At 39.2% G+C, this 15,439-nt stretch overlaps 1 protein-coding gene across 2 annotated transcripts in view; it reads right to left on the bottom strand.

Moving 5' to 3' along the window:
* Positions 1–1,281: 1,281 nt before the first annotated feature.
* Positions 1,282–15,439, bottom strand: part of UBE2D2 (ubiquitin conjugating enzyme E2 D2) — a 63,800-nt gene continuing 49,642 nt past the window's right edge. For both annotated transcript variants that reach the window (XM_059174753.1, XM_059174752.1), the window contains 5 exons: positions 14,133–14,164; positions 13,977–14,054; positions 13,785–13,890; positions 6,127–6,220; positions 1,282–2,961 (listed from right to left, as the gene is read on the bottom strand). In XM_059174753.1, the coding sequence (XP_059030736.1) occupies positions 2,916–2,961; positions 6,127–6,220; positions 13,785–13,890; positions 13,977–14,054; positions 14,133–14,164 (356 nt within the window). In that variant the 3' untranslated portion in view covers positions 1,282–2,915. The remainder of the gene's footprint in view (positions 2,962–6,126; positions 6,221–13,784; positions 13,891–13,976; positions 14,055–14,132; positions 14,165–15,439) is intronic.

The raw sequence follows: 15,439 nt of genomic DNA, 5'->3' as shown, positions 1-15,439 counted from the left end.
ATTCAGAAGACCCAGGAATTAAAGTTCTTTTATTAAAGCCATTAGATCTTAGGGAGTATCATACAGCAGACTGAGACAAAAGCCAGTTTCACCTTAACTGCAGACATGGGACAGTTTATAGGCACTCCAACTATAATATGGAAATAATTCATTTCTCTACCTAAGGCTCAAACTAACCTGTTGAGGCAAAGAGGAAGGACTCACAAAGTAGAAAACTATAGACACTGCAAGTGGGAAAGGAATGCCTCTATTGCTAGGTCAGGGCAGAGGACACAGTCCCTTCACTCTGACCACTACCATTATCCTCTCTACATACCTCCCTGCCATTCCCTAACCCAGGAACCCTCCTTCCAAGTCTATGTACTATCCAAAGTACAGAAACCAGCAGGACAATGTTACCTTTAACCACTGGCCAATAACAAAGCATTCAAGTATCTGAAATCATATAACTAAAAGGGACTGCTCCAGCTCTAATTTGTCCAAGCACTCCACATTAAGAATTAAGCAACAAAGCAAAAGGAATCCATACACTTGATATTCCAATACTGACGTACCTGATAACCAATGCCTCACCAAGATCATCAAGGTTACTGCAAATGAGCTTTCATATGTGATAAAGCCAGAGGCATTCCTGCAAAAAAAGCAACGTGATTCTAGATGAGAACCCCTCCAGGTTAACACACTTTTCTTCATGAGTGGAGAATGTGACCTCCCTCACCAACTTTGTTCTGGCCAAGGCATATGCCTGCAGACTGGACCAAATATGCTCTATATCCAGATAAGCAAAACCAAACTGCATTCAAGGGCCTAATGTTATTTATGACCATTCAAACCCTTTCATTTGGCACCTATACACCACTATGATGGCTTTTATTTAGCATTTAAAAATACTGCGGAGCACTCCTGTGAAAGTCTCTACATTATGACCTAATCAATGCTAACATGCTGGCTGCTCTCTAAGATGACAAAGAGTGGGCTTTCAGGATCTGTGCAACTGACCCACAGTCACCAGTCTAGCTAGCTACTTGCCAAGTCCAAAACTGATGAATTCCCACTTGCCCATGATACTGAGACTACAGGGTAATTTTAGGTTAGAGCTCAATTCTAACTCCTTTCCCCACACATGTGAACAGTCAAACCTTTTTCGCAAGGTCAAGAATGGTAGAAATGCTAGGACACAGCCAACAGCAAAGCAGCAGTTTAAGAGGTTTCAGGTTATAGCACACCTTAATTCTGAGATGGAGAGATAGTTACACTGAGAGATCAGACAAGTTAAACAAGTTTAAAACCAAAAGCAGTGGACATTTATTCCTCAATTTTTGTGCAGAAGTGTAAAGATGCATTTGAAAGAACCTGATGGCTAGAGAGCATCAGCCACGGCCTTCAGGCTGGCCTGGTTTACACAATTAGAATAGGAGAAGGAGGGAAAAAAAGGTAACTTGCCTAGTTCACATGAACGATGTTTCTGGCAAACACAGTTGTTTACAAGTTTCAAACTACAGTTTACTAGAGTCAAGGGAAGACTTCAAAAAGCCACATACAGTACAATTTATAATTGAATGAACATCCTGCAATGTCAGTGCAAAGTAATTATGTAGACTCTCCAATACAAGATTGTGCTCATGTTTCCCAGGTTTGATCAGTGTTGCTCTTTTAACAATCACAATCACAGAAGCTTAACTTACCAAATAGCAATGCCTTTGTTTCATGTCCTATGTACCAAGGGAATGTTACAAGGTTTTTGTGAAATGCAGCTTAGTTTCATTAATAAAGCAGGTTTATTAGTTTAACAGTCATGTTCCTGGAATACTGCACATGTAAGTTTCATGGAAATGCTTTTAAGTTTATGCCCTTATCTTGTTCAGTAAAATTACTTTCAAGATATCCTTTTGACTATGTAAACTGGAATTGTTTCATGATTTTGAAATGTAACCAGTATAAATGAAAACATTTTAGGGGTGTGGGGGGGGAGAACCCACCACTAATCTCTGCTAGACAAAGTTCTTAAAATCAAAAAGCCTATTCACACAAAATTATATGTAATGACTGTAGTAATCAGTTTATTACACAGATTAATCATTCTTGAACGTACAAGCTCCAGAGGAGCAATTGGGTCTTTAAATATACACAAGTATTTCCATCAAATGAATTTTCACCCTTACATCCAGATAGACCTAAGCAGTTAAAAACATAAGAAAAATAAGAGCTATTAGCTATGTATTAACTGAGAAACCACATACAAACCAAAGAATGTGGAAGAGAGAAAGGGGCTGAAAGGACAAAGGTTGAAGGGTGGGGAGATGCAAAAGATGTGGGACCAAAGCCCATCACACTTTATGTACTAATAGCTCCAATCCATTTAAATGTTGACCAGTTAAACTTAGACCTTAAAATACAGGATGTGGGTAGAGATTAATCTGGTTGGTCATAACTTTCACCTAAGACGTAGGTCCTTCCAAAAACATGAATACAGAAACAGCTTCGTGTTCTTCACCTTGCTTTTCATAACTGTTCTGAGTTTAAAAGGATTCCATTTAAAAACAATCTCCTACAGGTCAGTGGAGCTTTTCTTCCCCATCCAAGCACACACCATACCCACCACCCCTCACCTTGCCGTTATCCAAATTTAAGTCAGTAAGGAAAACTTTTAGTCTCACACCTAGGTTATGCCTGGAGAACTGGCTTGTCACACACACACTTCTCTGCTAGGAGGCAATGTTGGTACAGAAGTACAGTATTTCTAGTTTGTTGTTCCAAGTATGTACAACACGCAGCACTGCTGTATCAGGTAAACATGTGCACAGGGGAAGATGAGGCGTGGGCTCATAGAAAGCAGTCAAATGGAAATCAAAAGGACTTTCTCTTTCAGAGTTCCCCTATCTTTATTTGTAGAGGTTATCCAATAATTTCTTTAATTACATCGCATACTTCTGAGTCCATTCCCGAGCTATTCTGTTGTACCTGTACACACAAAAAGAAGCTTGGCTTAACACAGGTGAGGAGTCAGTCAAAAAGCAGCAGATTTCATTCATTATCCTATATTTAACTTGAGGGGAATAACCAGTACTATCAAGCAAAGCCTTATCTATATATTTGAGTGAGAGAAAGAGAGAGTGTGAGCGTGTGTGTGTGTTGGTAGTTGGAGGAAGCATAGGGAAAGGGACAAGTAAACTCCACACTGAGGGCAGAGTCTGATGCAGGACTTGATCCCATGACCCTGAGATCATGACCTGAGCTGAAATCTAGAGTGGGATGCTTAACTGATTAAGCCACCCAGGTACCCCTCTTTCTAAATTTCAAATAAGCATTTATTTAGTGATGGAGGGAAAAGGCTTTAAAACTTTAAACCATGTCCCATAAATGCTACTAATAGAGGATTCTGATTAAATCTTAGCATTTGCTGGTATACCTTTACTATATAGGTATATACTATTTTTATATATATATATATATATATATATATATATATATATATATATGGTTTAGGTATGTACTATACCTATACTATATTTGAATGACCTATTTCTAAGAAAGATCTTCAGTCACTGATTCATTTATTTTGAGTTCTTAAAACTACATAATTCTACATTATATGGTTCTTGACTAAATTGACATAATACTTTCCTCTGTATCCATAAAACCAGTTCTGGCAGACCTTAACAATTTTGTTGCTAAATGAATGGGTCTATTACTACAGAAGAATATTCTAGTAGTAAAATAAGAAGGACAAAAGATTCTATAGTTCTTTAAAAAGGGATTCAGGGAAGTTCAATGAATATTACCACTATAATGACGTGGGAAATCCCTTTTGGAAGGCATTCATGCCCACCCAGATATTGGACAAAATGGTTCTCTAATCAAAAAAATTTTTGTGGCGGGCATCTGGCCAGCTCAGTTGGCAGAGAATGTGACTCTTAATCTCAGGGTTATGAGTTCAAGCCCCACATTGGGTGTAGAAATTACTTTAAAATTTTCTTAAGGGGTGTATGGGTGGGTCAGTCGGTTAAGTGTCTGCCTTCAGCTCAGGTCATGATCCCAGTCCCAGGATTTAGCCCCACATCATGCTTCCTGCTCAGTGTCTGCTGCTCCTCCTGCCTCTCATCCCACTCCTGCGTGCTCTCTCTCTCTTTCCCTAATAAATAAAATCTTTTAAAAAATAAAATAATTTTTAAAAAAGGGGCACCTGGATGGCTCAGTCATTAAGTATCTGCCTTCAGCTCAGGTCATGATCCCAGGGTCGTGGGATCGAGTCCCGCATCAGGCTTCCTGCTTGGTGGGAAGCCTGCTTCACCCTCTCCCACTACCCCCCTGCTTGTATTCCCCCTCTTGCTGTCTCTGTCAAATAAATAAATAAAATCTTTAAAAAAAAAAAAATTTGTGAATGTATACACAAATAGGAAAAAGCATGACCTAATTTTATTCTCAGTGCAGCCAGAAATACAGAACTATAGATACTATTCAGAGCTAAACACATATAAAACTAAACTAAGAACCAATTGCTATTACAATCCCCCATTCTTGATGTAGCTCCATTTAAAACTGAAATATACTATCTAGGGGGGGGCCTAGTGGGTTAAAGCCTCTACCTTCAGCTCCCTCTCTGCTCAGCAGGGAGCCTGCTTCCTCTTCTCTCTCTGCCTATCTCTCTGCCTACTGTTGCTCTGTCAAATAAATAAATAAAATCTTAAAAAAAAAAAAACTATCTAGGGGTACCTGGTTGGCTCAGTCAGAAGAGCATGTGGCTCTTGATCTCGAGGTTGTGAATTCAAGCCCTATGTTTGGTATAGAAATTACTTAAATAAATAAAAACTGAAAAAAGTAAAAATAATTAAAAATATATATATATATACTATCTATAAACCTCTCTAATCCAAGAGAATTCAATGAATTCTTAATCCCTTATATATATATATATATATATATTTTTTTTTTTTTTTTAAAGATTTTATTTATTTATTTGACAGAGAGAGAGACACTGAGAGCAGAACACAAGCAGGGGGAGTGGGAGAGGGAAAACGGGCTTCCGCTGAGCAGGGAGCCCGATGTGGGGCTCGATCCCAGGACCCTGGGATCATGACCTAAACTGAAGGCAGACGCTAAATGACTGAGCCACCCAGGCACCCCTTTAATCCTTTTTATTTTAGCTTTAGAAAATTATCCACTCTCTTCCACCTATTTCTTTCGATAGTCTTTTCTTTTTTCTTTTTTTTCTTTTTTTAAGATTTTATTTATTTACTTGACAGAGAGATCACAAGCAGACAAGAGAGGCAAGCAGAGAGAGAGGGAGAAACAGGCTCCCCGCCGAGCAGAGCCTGATGTGGGGCTTGATCCCAGGACCCCGAGATCATGGCCTGAGCTGAAGGCAGAGGCTTATTTAACCCACTGAGCCACCCAGGCATCCTCCTCCTACAGTCTTAAAGAATGATACACAAATTTGAAAAATTAGAACACTTTCAGTTACTATCTTTTTCAATATCCTGACCACTCCCTCAATAATTCATAGTACAATTCTAAAATATGTAAATTCTATATTGTTTTTTATTTTTATTTTTTAAGATTTTAATTTATTTGACAGAGAAGCAGGGGGAGTGGGAGAGGGAGAAGAAGGCTTCCTGCTGAGCAGGGAGCCTGATGCAGGGCACAATCCCAGGTCTGCGATCATGACCTGAGCCAAAGGCAGATGCTTAATGACTGAACCACCGAGGCACCCCATCTACATTGTTTTTAAAGGAAATCTGGGGCTTTCATGTCTTGTTGCATTCACTCCTTTTCTTTTTAGATTATGCCAAATGGCAGAAAATCAATTCCCATTAATTTACAAATACCTACGAAAGAGAGATGGGCTCTTGATACAAAATGCTTTAATGTCAAAAGCCAAGCAGAAGAAATAGTGCTCTTAGGAAATACACTATAGAGTCTTTCTCGACAGTGGGAGTCATTTGAAACAATTATAAATAAGATTGGCATCCTCAACTTACAATAATATCTGATGCAAACACTATTCTTTCTGTCCCCAGGTGAGTATATCAGAACTTCATTTAAATATCTGACCCATACTCAGCCCTGAGTTAAGATCTGAGACAAACATCTGCATCCTACCACAGGTACTTTTCTGGCCATACTTACTTTTCTCTATCTGTTTTGTAGATCCGAGCAATCTCAGGCACTAAAGGGTCATCTGGATTGGGATCACACAACAGAGAACAGATGGACAAGAGTACTGTAATGGGGGGGAAAAAAGGTATAAATTAGTAGAGGATAAAAGGGTTGAAAGAAACATGAAATGCCAACACATGAGAAAATTCTAAGAACCTACTGATATTGCAGTGCCTAGTAGATTTGTGAGCTCTACCTAACTTGGTAGCTAAAATAATCAAGAAAAAATCATGGAAGATTTCTCTTGAACCCCTAAGGATGATGGCCCAGGCTGATAAAGTGACTTGCACCATGTCCTTGGTTAGTGAGTAATTAGAGTGGAATTAGAGTTCAGGTCTTTCAAATTCTAGACCAACCATACTTTTCATAGGCCACAAAATTCAATTTTTAGAAACCCATGTTCAGAGATAAATGGTCCTCAAATTTCCTCAAATTTCCAAAGACAACTACACTACTGAATGCTGTTGGAATCGACAACCATGAAGTCCAACAATCACTGTTTTCTCAATGACAGGTACTACATTCAGATGCAATAGATTTATTTCATTTTTAGTTGAAAACAATTTAGTCAAAGAACATAAAGATCAGTATTTGTCCCCAAATGGGGCTGGCCACACTTACTATGCAAGGATACAACATACAAAGGTCTCAAATTCTTTTCAATTACACTTTAGAATCTCAATTAAGCCATATCCTCAGTGACAGCCTCAAACACGGCACACAAATCTCAACAGTACAATTGCCTCTGTTCAAATTTGTTATAAACTTATGTATTCCTTATTGAATGCAAAGAGGAGGAGGCCAAGGCCACTAATTACATTAAATTCAGGGGCCTCTCACATACTGAAATAAATTCTAATTCTTCTATTTTTTTAAATATTTTATTTATTTATTTGATAGACAGAGGTCACAAGTAGGCAGAGAGGCAGGCAGAGAGAGAGAGAGGAGGAAGCAGGGCTCTCTGCTGAGCAGACAGCCCAATGTGCGGCTCGATCCCAGGACCCTGAGACCATGACCTGAGCAGAAGGCAGAGGCTTAACCCACTGAGCCACCCAAGCACCCCTATTTCTTTTATCCTGATGCAACACAACTCAGATGTCTTATTTCTCTCTAATATTCTGCAGCAGGAAGCAATGATTCTGAGCCCACTTTACCCCAAAACATCAAATGTACCAGGAAAAGAACTTTTTCATTTTCCTATCAAACCTATTCTATAAGAGATCAAAGGCTTCTGAGACTTGAAGAAAAAGTTCACATGCCCCTAATCATTCAATTTTTTAACAAAAAAGCTATTTCCTTGCCTTAAGAGTATACGGAAAATAAAACACGAGGAAAGATGTTTTCTGACTCTACATTCCTGCTACGCACAATTCTGGCAGATGGCATGCGCAAAACATCTTCTCTTTCCATTGTCAGGTATAACACCTGATGCCCTCTTCAAGCACAGAACATTCTAACAGTAATAAGGAAAGATTTCATGTATTTCCTGGAAATGACAACAGGAAGTTACAGATTTCTGAATGTTCATGAAATTATTGACTACAGAAAGAAGAAATTTATCCAGCCCATCAAACTGGCAAGAGTTCAATTGAATCTTCACCTAAAATTAGACATGTTACTAAATTAGTATTTGTTATAAATTCCCTTATTTACTATTCCAATTATTCCAAGAAGGCAACCTTAAAAAAATTGTTTAAAAGAGCTAATTTTTCTAACTTTCTTTCCAGGAATGAAAGGTTGAGTGGTGGTTATCTGATCTGTAAAAGGATTCTTACTCTACCACTCAGGGACCTTTAATTCATTTTAAAAAAGAAACGATTTTGTTTTATAAAATACTATATCTTCTTTCCATATAAAGAGAATTACTCCTATTTCTATAACCTGCACAGACTCTTCACTGAAGTGGCTAAATTTTTACCTACATATACATTTTTCATCATTTTTACTAGTGTCATAATCCATTGTCACTTCCAATTCTAAAAACATATGATCAAGTGGCTTTATGGCACACTTAATTGCTTCCTTTAAGTTTTCTGTGTATTTAGATCCCTAACATATACACTCAAAGTGGAAAGAATTTCTGGTCAAAGCTACTGCCCTCAAAAGAGGAATAATCATTATCACATATAGGATTCAGGCCTTTCACAGAAATGCTTACCTGCACATTCAATTTACAAAGAGAAGTCATTAAAACACTAAACTTAGGTACAATGATATAATCAAATTCAACAAAATGGAACTACAATTATTTTTAAAGACAGCTTTCCAGATAGAACATAAATCAAATAAACTAAGAGCCCTTATGATTCAGAGTAACTGAAAAGTCAAAACTAGACACCCAAGGGGGAAGGAAAAAATGTTCAGTAACAGTTTTAGCTACTAGAACCTCTTACTATACACACACACAATATTCTACCTCTTTTGGTCCCTTACTAAATTTCTATCTCAACACACACACACACACACACACACACACACACACACACACACTTTTCTGCCTCTCTTGGTCCCTTATTAGATTTCTATCTTTACTGCTACTTGGTGAAGGAAAAACAACCAAGCCAGTAAACCGTAAGAACACTTTCACTACTAGCCCTTGAATTATAAGGGGAACTCTGTAAGAAAATGACCCACTTATCTGGAAAATTATTTCAGCCTCAATTTTTTTTTGAAGTCCCCCCCCCCAAGATTTTATTTGAGAGAGAGAATGAGAGAAAGAGAGCAAGAGAGAGGTAAGAATCAGAGGGAGAGGGGTGCCTGGGTGGCTCAGTGGGTTGGGGCCTCTGCCTTCAGCTCGGGTTGTGATCCCAGAGTCCTGGGATTGAACCCCGCATTGGGCTCTCTGCTCAGTGGGGAGTCTGCTTCCTCCTCTCTCTCTGCCTGCCTCTGCCTACTTGTGATCTCTGTCTGTAAAATAAATAAATAAAATCTTAAAAAAAAAAAAAAAAAAGAATCAGAGGGAGAGACAGACTCCCTGCTGAGCAGGGATCCCAGTTCAGGATTTGATCCCAGGTCTCCAAGATCATGATCTGAGTTGAAGGCAGTTGCTTAACCAGATGGGCCACCTGGGTGCCCTAAAGATTCTATTTTTGAACAATCTCTACACCCAACGTGGGATTCCAACTCACAACCTCAAGATTAAGAGTAGCATGCACTACTGGCTGAAACAGGGGCCCCTCAGCCACTACTTTTAAAAATGTGTTCCTCTAGGGGTGCCTGGGTGGCTCAGTGGGTTAAGCCTCTGCCTTCAGCTCAGATCATGATCTCCGGGTCCTGGGATCAAGCCCCGCATCAGGCTCTCTGCTAAGCAGGAAGCCTGCAACCCTCCTCTCTGTGCCTGTCTCTCTGCCTACTTGTGATCTCTCTCTCTCTGTCAAATAAATAAAATCTTAAGAAAAAAAAAAAAAGTCAGAATACAGATGCAAGAAGCTGCATACGAGATAATGGCCACACTTACTACGCAGGATAGTAAGTGGCCATGAAGTAATACGTTTAAAATAGGAAGAACAGGGGCGCCTGGGTGGCTCAGTGGGTTAAAGCCTCTGCCTTCGGCTCAGGTCATGATCCCAGGGTCCTGGGATCGGAGCCCCACATCGGGCTCTCTGCTCAGCAGGGAGCCTGCTTCCTCCTCTCTCTCTCTCTGCCTGCTTCTCTGCCTACTTGTGATCTCTGTCAAATAAATAAATAAAATCTTTAATTAAAAAAAAAAAGTGTTCCTCTAGTTTTTTCTTTATATTTTTTGCTAGGATGCCATAAATTTTAATTTATTAATATTAATTTATTAATGCCTCTAGAATATTTTGTTTCCTTTTTTCTTTTTAAAATATTTTATTTATTTACTTGACAGAGAGAGCACAAGTAGGGAAGCCACAGGCAGAGGGAGAGGGAGAAGTAGGCTCTCTGCTGAGCAGGGAGCCTTATATGGAGATTGATCCCAGGACCCTGGGATCATGACCTGACCTGAAGGTAGCCACTTAACCAAATGAGCCACCCAGGCACCCCAATATTGTGTTTCCTTTAAAAAATTTGTCAGAGTATTTAAGTCTTACCACATTTATAACATCAAAGTTAACATGACAAATATCCAATACTTTTTACAACAGTACCTTAACCTAGTTATTTCAGTGCTTACAAGAAACCAACTGTGCATTTTGGTTTTTTAGAACTTTACAATAATGATGAATTAGTCAGAATCATCATCCCTAGTTTACAGATGAACAAAATGAGGAACAGAGAAGCTAATTTGTCTCAAGTCTCATCCAGTAAGAGGTAAAGCTGAGATATAATACAGGAAGTTGGATACAGAATTTTTTTTTTTAATATAGAATTTATTTATTTATTTATTTATTTGAGAGAGAGGGAGGGAGAAAACAGAGGGAGAGTGACAGGGAGAAGCAGACTCCCTGATGAGCAGAGAGCTTGATGTAGGGCTCAATCCCAGGACCTTGTGATCATGACCCAAGCTGAAAGCAGATGCTTAACCAACTGAGCCACCCAGGTACCCCGAGAATCTTTTGTTTTGTTTTGTTTTTTAAAGAGTTTATTTATTTATTTGACAGAGAGAGAGATCACAAGTAGGCAGAGAGGCAGGCAGAGAGAAAGGGAGGAATCAGGCTCCCTGCTGAGCAGAGAGCCCCATGCGGGGCTCCATCCCAGGACCCTAGGATCACAACCTGAGCCAAAGGCAGAGGTTTTAACCCACTGAGCCACCCAGGTGCCCCAGAATCTTTGTTCTTTACCACACACTATATGCTGCTCCTTATCTAAAGGTATATATTAAACATAAAAATATAACTTAGGGGGCGCCTGGGTGGCTCAGTGGGTTAAGCCGCTGCCTTCGGCTCAGGTCATGATCTCAGGGTCCTGGGATCGAGTCCCGCATCGGGCTCTCTGCTCAGCGGGGAGCCTGCTTCCCTCTCTCTCTCTCTGCCTGCCTCTCCATCTACTTGTGATTTCTCTCTGTCAAATAAATAAATAAAATCTTTAAAAAAAAAAAAAAAAAAAAAAAATATAACTTAGGATAAAAAAATTTTCATACAGCAAATTTCATTACCCAAATTACTTCTTTTAACTATTTAACATACTTTTCTATATAAATTAATCTATATAATACTTATAAATTTAGCTTTTTTGTTTTCAAACATAGTATTCTTGCAATATTTGAATTGATTTATTTCTTCCCCTACTGTTGGATCTGTAATTTCTAATTTGCAGAAATAAATAACATTGCCACAAATATATTTCCATACAAAACCTTTTCTAGGGACGCCTGGGTGGCTCAGTTGGTTAAGCAGCTGCCTTCGGCTCAGGTCATGATCCCAGCGTCCTGGGATCGAGTCCCACATCGGGCCCCTTGCTCCACGGGGAGCCTGCTTCTCCCTCTGACTCTGCCTTCCACTCTGTCTGCCTGTGCTCGCTTTCGCTCGCGCTCTACCTCTGACAAATAAATAAATAAAATCTTTAAAAAAAAAAAAACAAACAAAAAAACCTTTTCTATTTTTAGACTTGATTTTTTTATTTGAGAGAGAGAGAAAGCACCCATACAAGTGGGGGTGGGGAGGGAGAGGGAGAATTAGACTCCCCACGGAGCAGGGAGCCCAACAAAGGCGAGACACAAAACTTTTTTTTTTTGCATTTGAGGCTGTCTTCTTAGTACAAATGAATGAAAGCAGAATTATTGGATCAAAGGGAAGTATTAATTAAATCTCTTATCTTTAAATACATACTGACAGGGCTATACAAGTCAATACTTCTATCTGTAGTATGTAAGCAACCATTTCAATGTACTTCACCAGCACTTGGTTTTCTTTTTGTAAGATCTTTGTTATTTAAAAAGGTGAAAAATGGGAACTTAATTTTCATTTCTTTGATTATTTTGCTCCTTTCTGTTCATTCATCTGTTAGGATATTTTTCTCTTATTTTTATATATGTTCTTCCTATTTTATTTATTTATTTTTTAAAAAGATTTTATTTATTTATTTGATAGGCAGAGATCACAAGTAGGCAGAAAGGCAGGCAGAGAGAGAGGAGGAAGCAGGCTCCCTGCTGAGCAGAGAGCCCGATGTGGGGCTTGATCCCAGAACCCTGGGATCATGACCTGAGCCGAAGGCAGAGGCTTTAACCCACTGAGCCACCCAGGCGCCCCTGTTCTTCCTATTTTAAACGTATTACTTCATGGCCACTTACTATCCTGCGTAGTAAGTGTGGCCATTATCTCGTATGCAGCTTCTTGCATCTGTATTCTGACTTTTTTTTTTTTCTTAAGATTTTATTTATTTGACAGAGAGAGAGAGAGATCACAAGTAGGCAGAGAGACAGGCACAGAGAGGAGGGTTGCAGGCTTCCTGCTTAGCAGAGAGCCTGATGCGGGGCTTGATCCCAGGACCCTGAGATCATGATCTGAGCTGAAGGCAGAGGCTTAATCCACTGAGCCACCCAGGCACCCCTGTATTTTGATAACTTTTAACTCACTTGTGGGTTGTTGAGGGGCTGTATAATTTCAAATCAGCATATAAAGAAATGTTTGTTAACTACTCAGTTCACCGACATAAAAACCCCAACCTACTCATGTAATTAGGCTTTATTCAGAACTACTGGATATTTCATCACAAAACTAGTAACTAATTTTTAATACACATCTAAGCACACAGCACTATATACCACAAAGATTAAGACCATCAAAAAAATTTTTTTATTAAACTGGTCACCTCAGAAAATAATCTGTTTCTGATAGAAACCCCAAGACAAGAGGTTTCTTACAGAGTCTGAATATGAATTTACCTATACCTTGTCCTTCAAGAACCTTCTGTATCTTTACCACAAGCATTCCTCTGTAAGGTCTGTTATCTCCTCTTCTGGAACAGTATCTACCCTTACCATTTACGGATCTCAAGGTTGGAAGAGGCTTTAATATCGTCTACTTCAATTTTTTTGTTTTTAAAGATTTTATTTATTTATTTGACAGACAGAGATCACAAGTAGGCAGAGAAGCAGGTGCAGAGAGAGAGGAGGAAGCAGGCTCCCTGCTGAGCAGAGAGCCCGATACGGGCTCGATCCCAGGATCCTGAGATCATGACCTGAGCCGAAGGCAGAGGCTTTAACCCACTGAGCCACCCAGGCGCCCCTTCTACTTTAACTTTGCTCTAGAAGAAATTCATACCAAGTAGCCATTTTCCAACTGATGCCCGAATGGCATAATGGACAGAGCTGTCAAGACACCAGAGAATACCTATGTCTGAAAACCCAACTCCCTCCAGTGGTCTCAAGGTCTATAAAAAATAACAGGGGCCACTACCTCCTCTTAAAAGGAACATGAATAATCATTTTAAAAAATAAGTAACCTTTAAAAGACAAAAAACAGGGACGCCTTGGAGGCTCAATCGGTTGAGCGTCCAACTGCTGATTTAGGCTTAGGTCATGATCTCAGGGTTTTAAGATCAAGCCCTGTGTCAAACTCCACGCTCATCACAGAATCTGGTTGAGATTCTCCCTCTCTCTGCCTCTCTCCTTCTGCCCCTCCCCCTGATGGCGCACACTCTAATAAATAAATCTTTAAAAATAAGTAAGTAAAAAATAAAAGACATAAACACGGCTGCTTTATCTTAATATCAGATACCCATTCCATTACCTTTTGAAATAGTTAGTGCTGGAGACCACTGTGACCGGAGAATATCCAGACAAATGCTGCCATTACTGTTAATATTTGGATGATAAATTCTTGTTGTAAATGCAACCTACAGAAAAAAGGAAAACTTCTTGTAAACTGGTTTATTAATATCACAGAAAGCACATAAAAAAACAAGTGCCATACCACAATTACCTTAGGTGGCTTGAAGGGGTAATCTGTTGGGAAATGAATTGTCAAAAAAAATACTCCACCCTGATAGGGACTGTCATTCTGTTGATAACAAGAGAATTGGGATTAAAATGAGTATATCATATAAACATTTATTCTGAAATCAATCTGAATACTTACTGGCCCCATTATTGTAGCTTGCCAATGGAACACTGAAAAAGAACAAAAAATCACCATGAAGCAGTATCTCCAATGTACCTACACCATAATGACTTATCATTCCCTATCTAATCCCACTTCGTTAATAAGCAATATGTTAAGTCCTGGGCAAGATGAGGAATCTAAGTCAAGACCGAGTCTGAACAGACCAAAGAAAATGACTAGTATGGTCTAAACACTGATAAGGTACTCAATGAGAAAGTATTTGGGCTAAAACATCTTGAAAATTCGTATCAGGGAGACAAAATTCTGGACAAGGCCCAAGGTTTCACTTTTCAACAGGCCTTTCTTACCTCTAAGGGTAAAAAAGAACCAAAAGATTCAACTCTTTAACTTGTTACATCATTTCCCCAACACATTAATATATAATACTCCTTTTTTTTTTAAAGATTTTATTTATTTATTTGACAGAGAGAGATCACAAATAGGCAGAAAGACAAGCAGAGGGAGAAGAGGAAGCAGGCTCCCTGCTGAGCAAGGTCCCAGGACCCTGGTATCATGACCATAGCCAAAGGCAGTGGCTTTTACCCACTGAGCCACTGACACGCCCCTATAATATACTCCTTTTATAATACTGGTATGGCACAGGACTGTAAAGCCAAAGCAGGTAACACTCAAGTTAGGAAAGACTTGTTTTTTATAGCAAGAAAAAACCTCTGAGAGCATTCATGGCTAGAATTACTAGTCCCTTACTAACATATGAAAGATCAATAATTATATCTTTTTATTTTTTAAAAAAGGTTTTATTTACTTGACAGAGAAAGAGATCACCAGTAGGCAGAGAAAGGGGGAAGCAGGTTCCCTGCTAAGCAGAGAACCCTATGTGGGGTTTGATCCCAGGACCCTGAGATCATGACCTGAGCTGAAGGCAGAGCTTTAACCCACTGAGCCACCCAGGTACCCCAATTATATCTCTTTTTATTTATTTTTGTTTTTATTTATTTATTTCACAGACATAGATCACAAGTAGGCAGAGAGGCAGGCAGAGAGAGAGGAGGAAGCAGGCTCCCCGCTGAGCAGAGAGCCTGATGCGGGCTAGATCCCAGGACCCTGAGACCATGACCCGAGCCGAAGGCAGAGGCTTTAACCCATTGAGACACCCAGGCGCCCCTATATTTAAAAAAGATTTAAATGATCTAGAATCTACATCAACAAAGCAGAGTAAGACAAACTAAACTAAAAACACATCAAGATGGAATTTAATTAACAAAAGCATCTGAAGACATACCATTAAAATCTTAGTTGAGTATTCTGCTACATAGGTAAAT

This window comes from Mustela lutreola, chromosome 5 (genome assembly GCF_030435805.1).
Source record: "Mustela lutreola isolate mMusLut2 chromosome 5, mMusLut2.pri, whole genome shotgun sequence".
Lineage (NCBI taxonomy): Eukaryota > Metazoa > Chordata > Mammalia > Carnivora > Mustelidae > Mustela > Mustela lutreola.
Note: the sequence above shows the minus strand (reverse complement) of the source record. Positions and strands in the feature narration are given on the sequence as shown.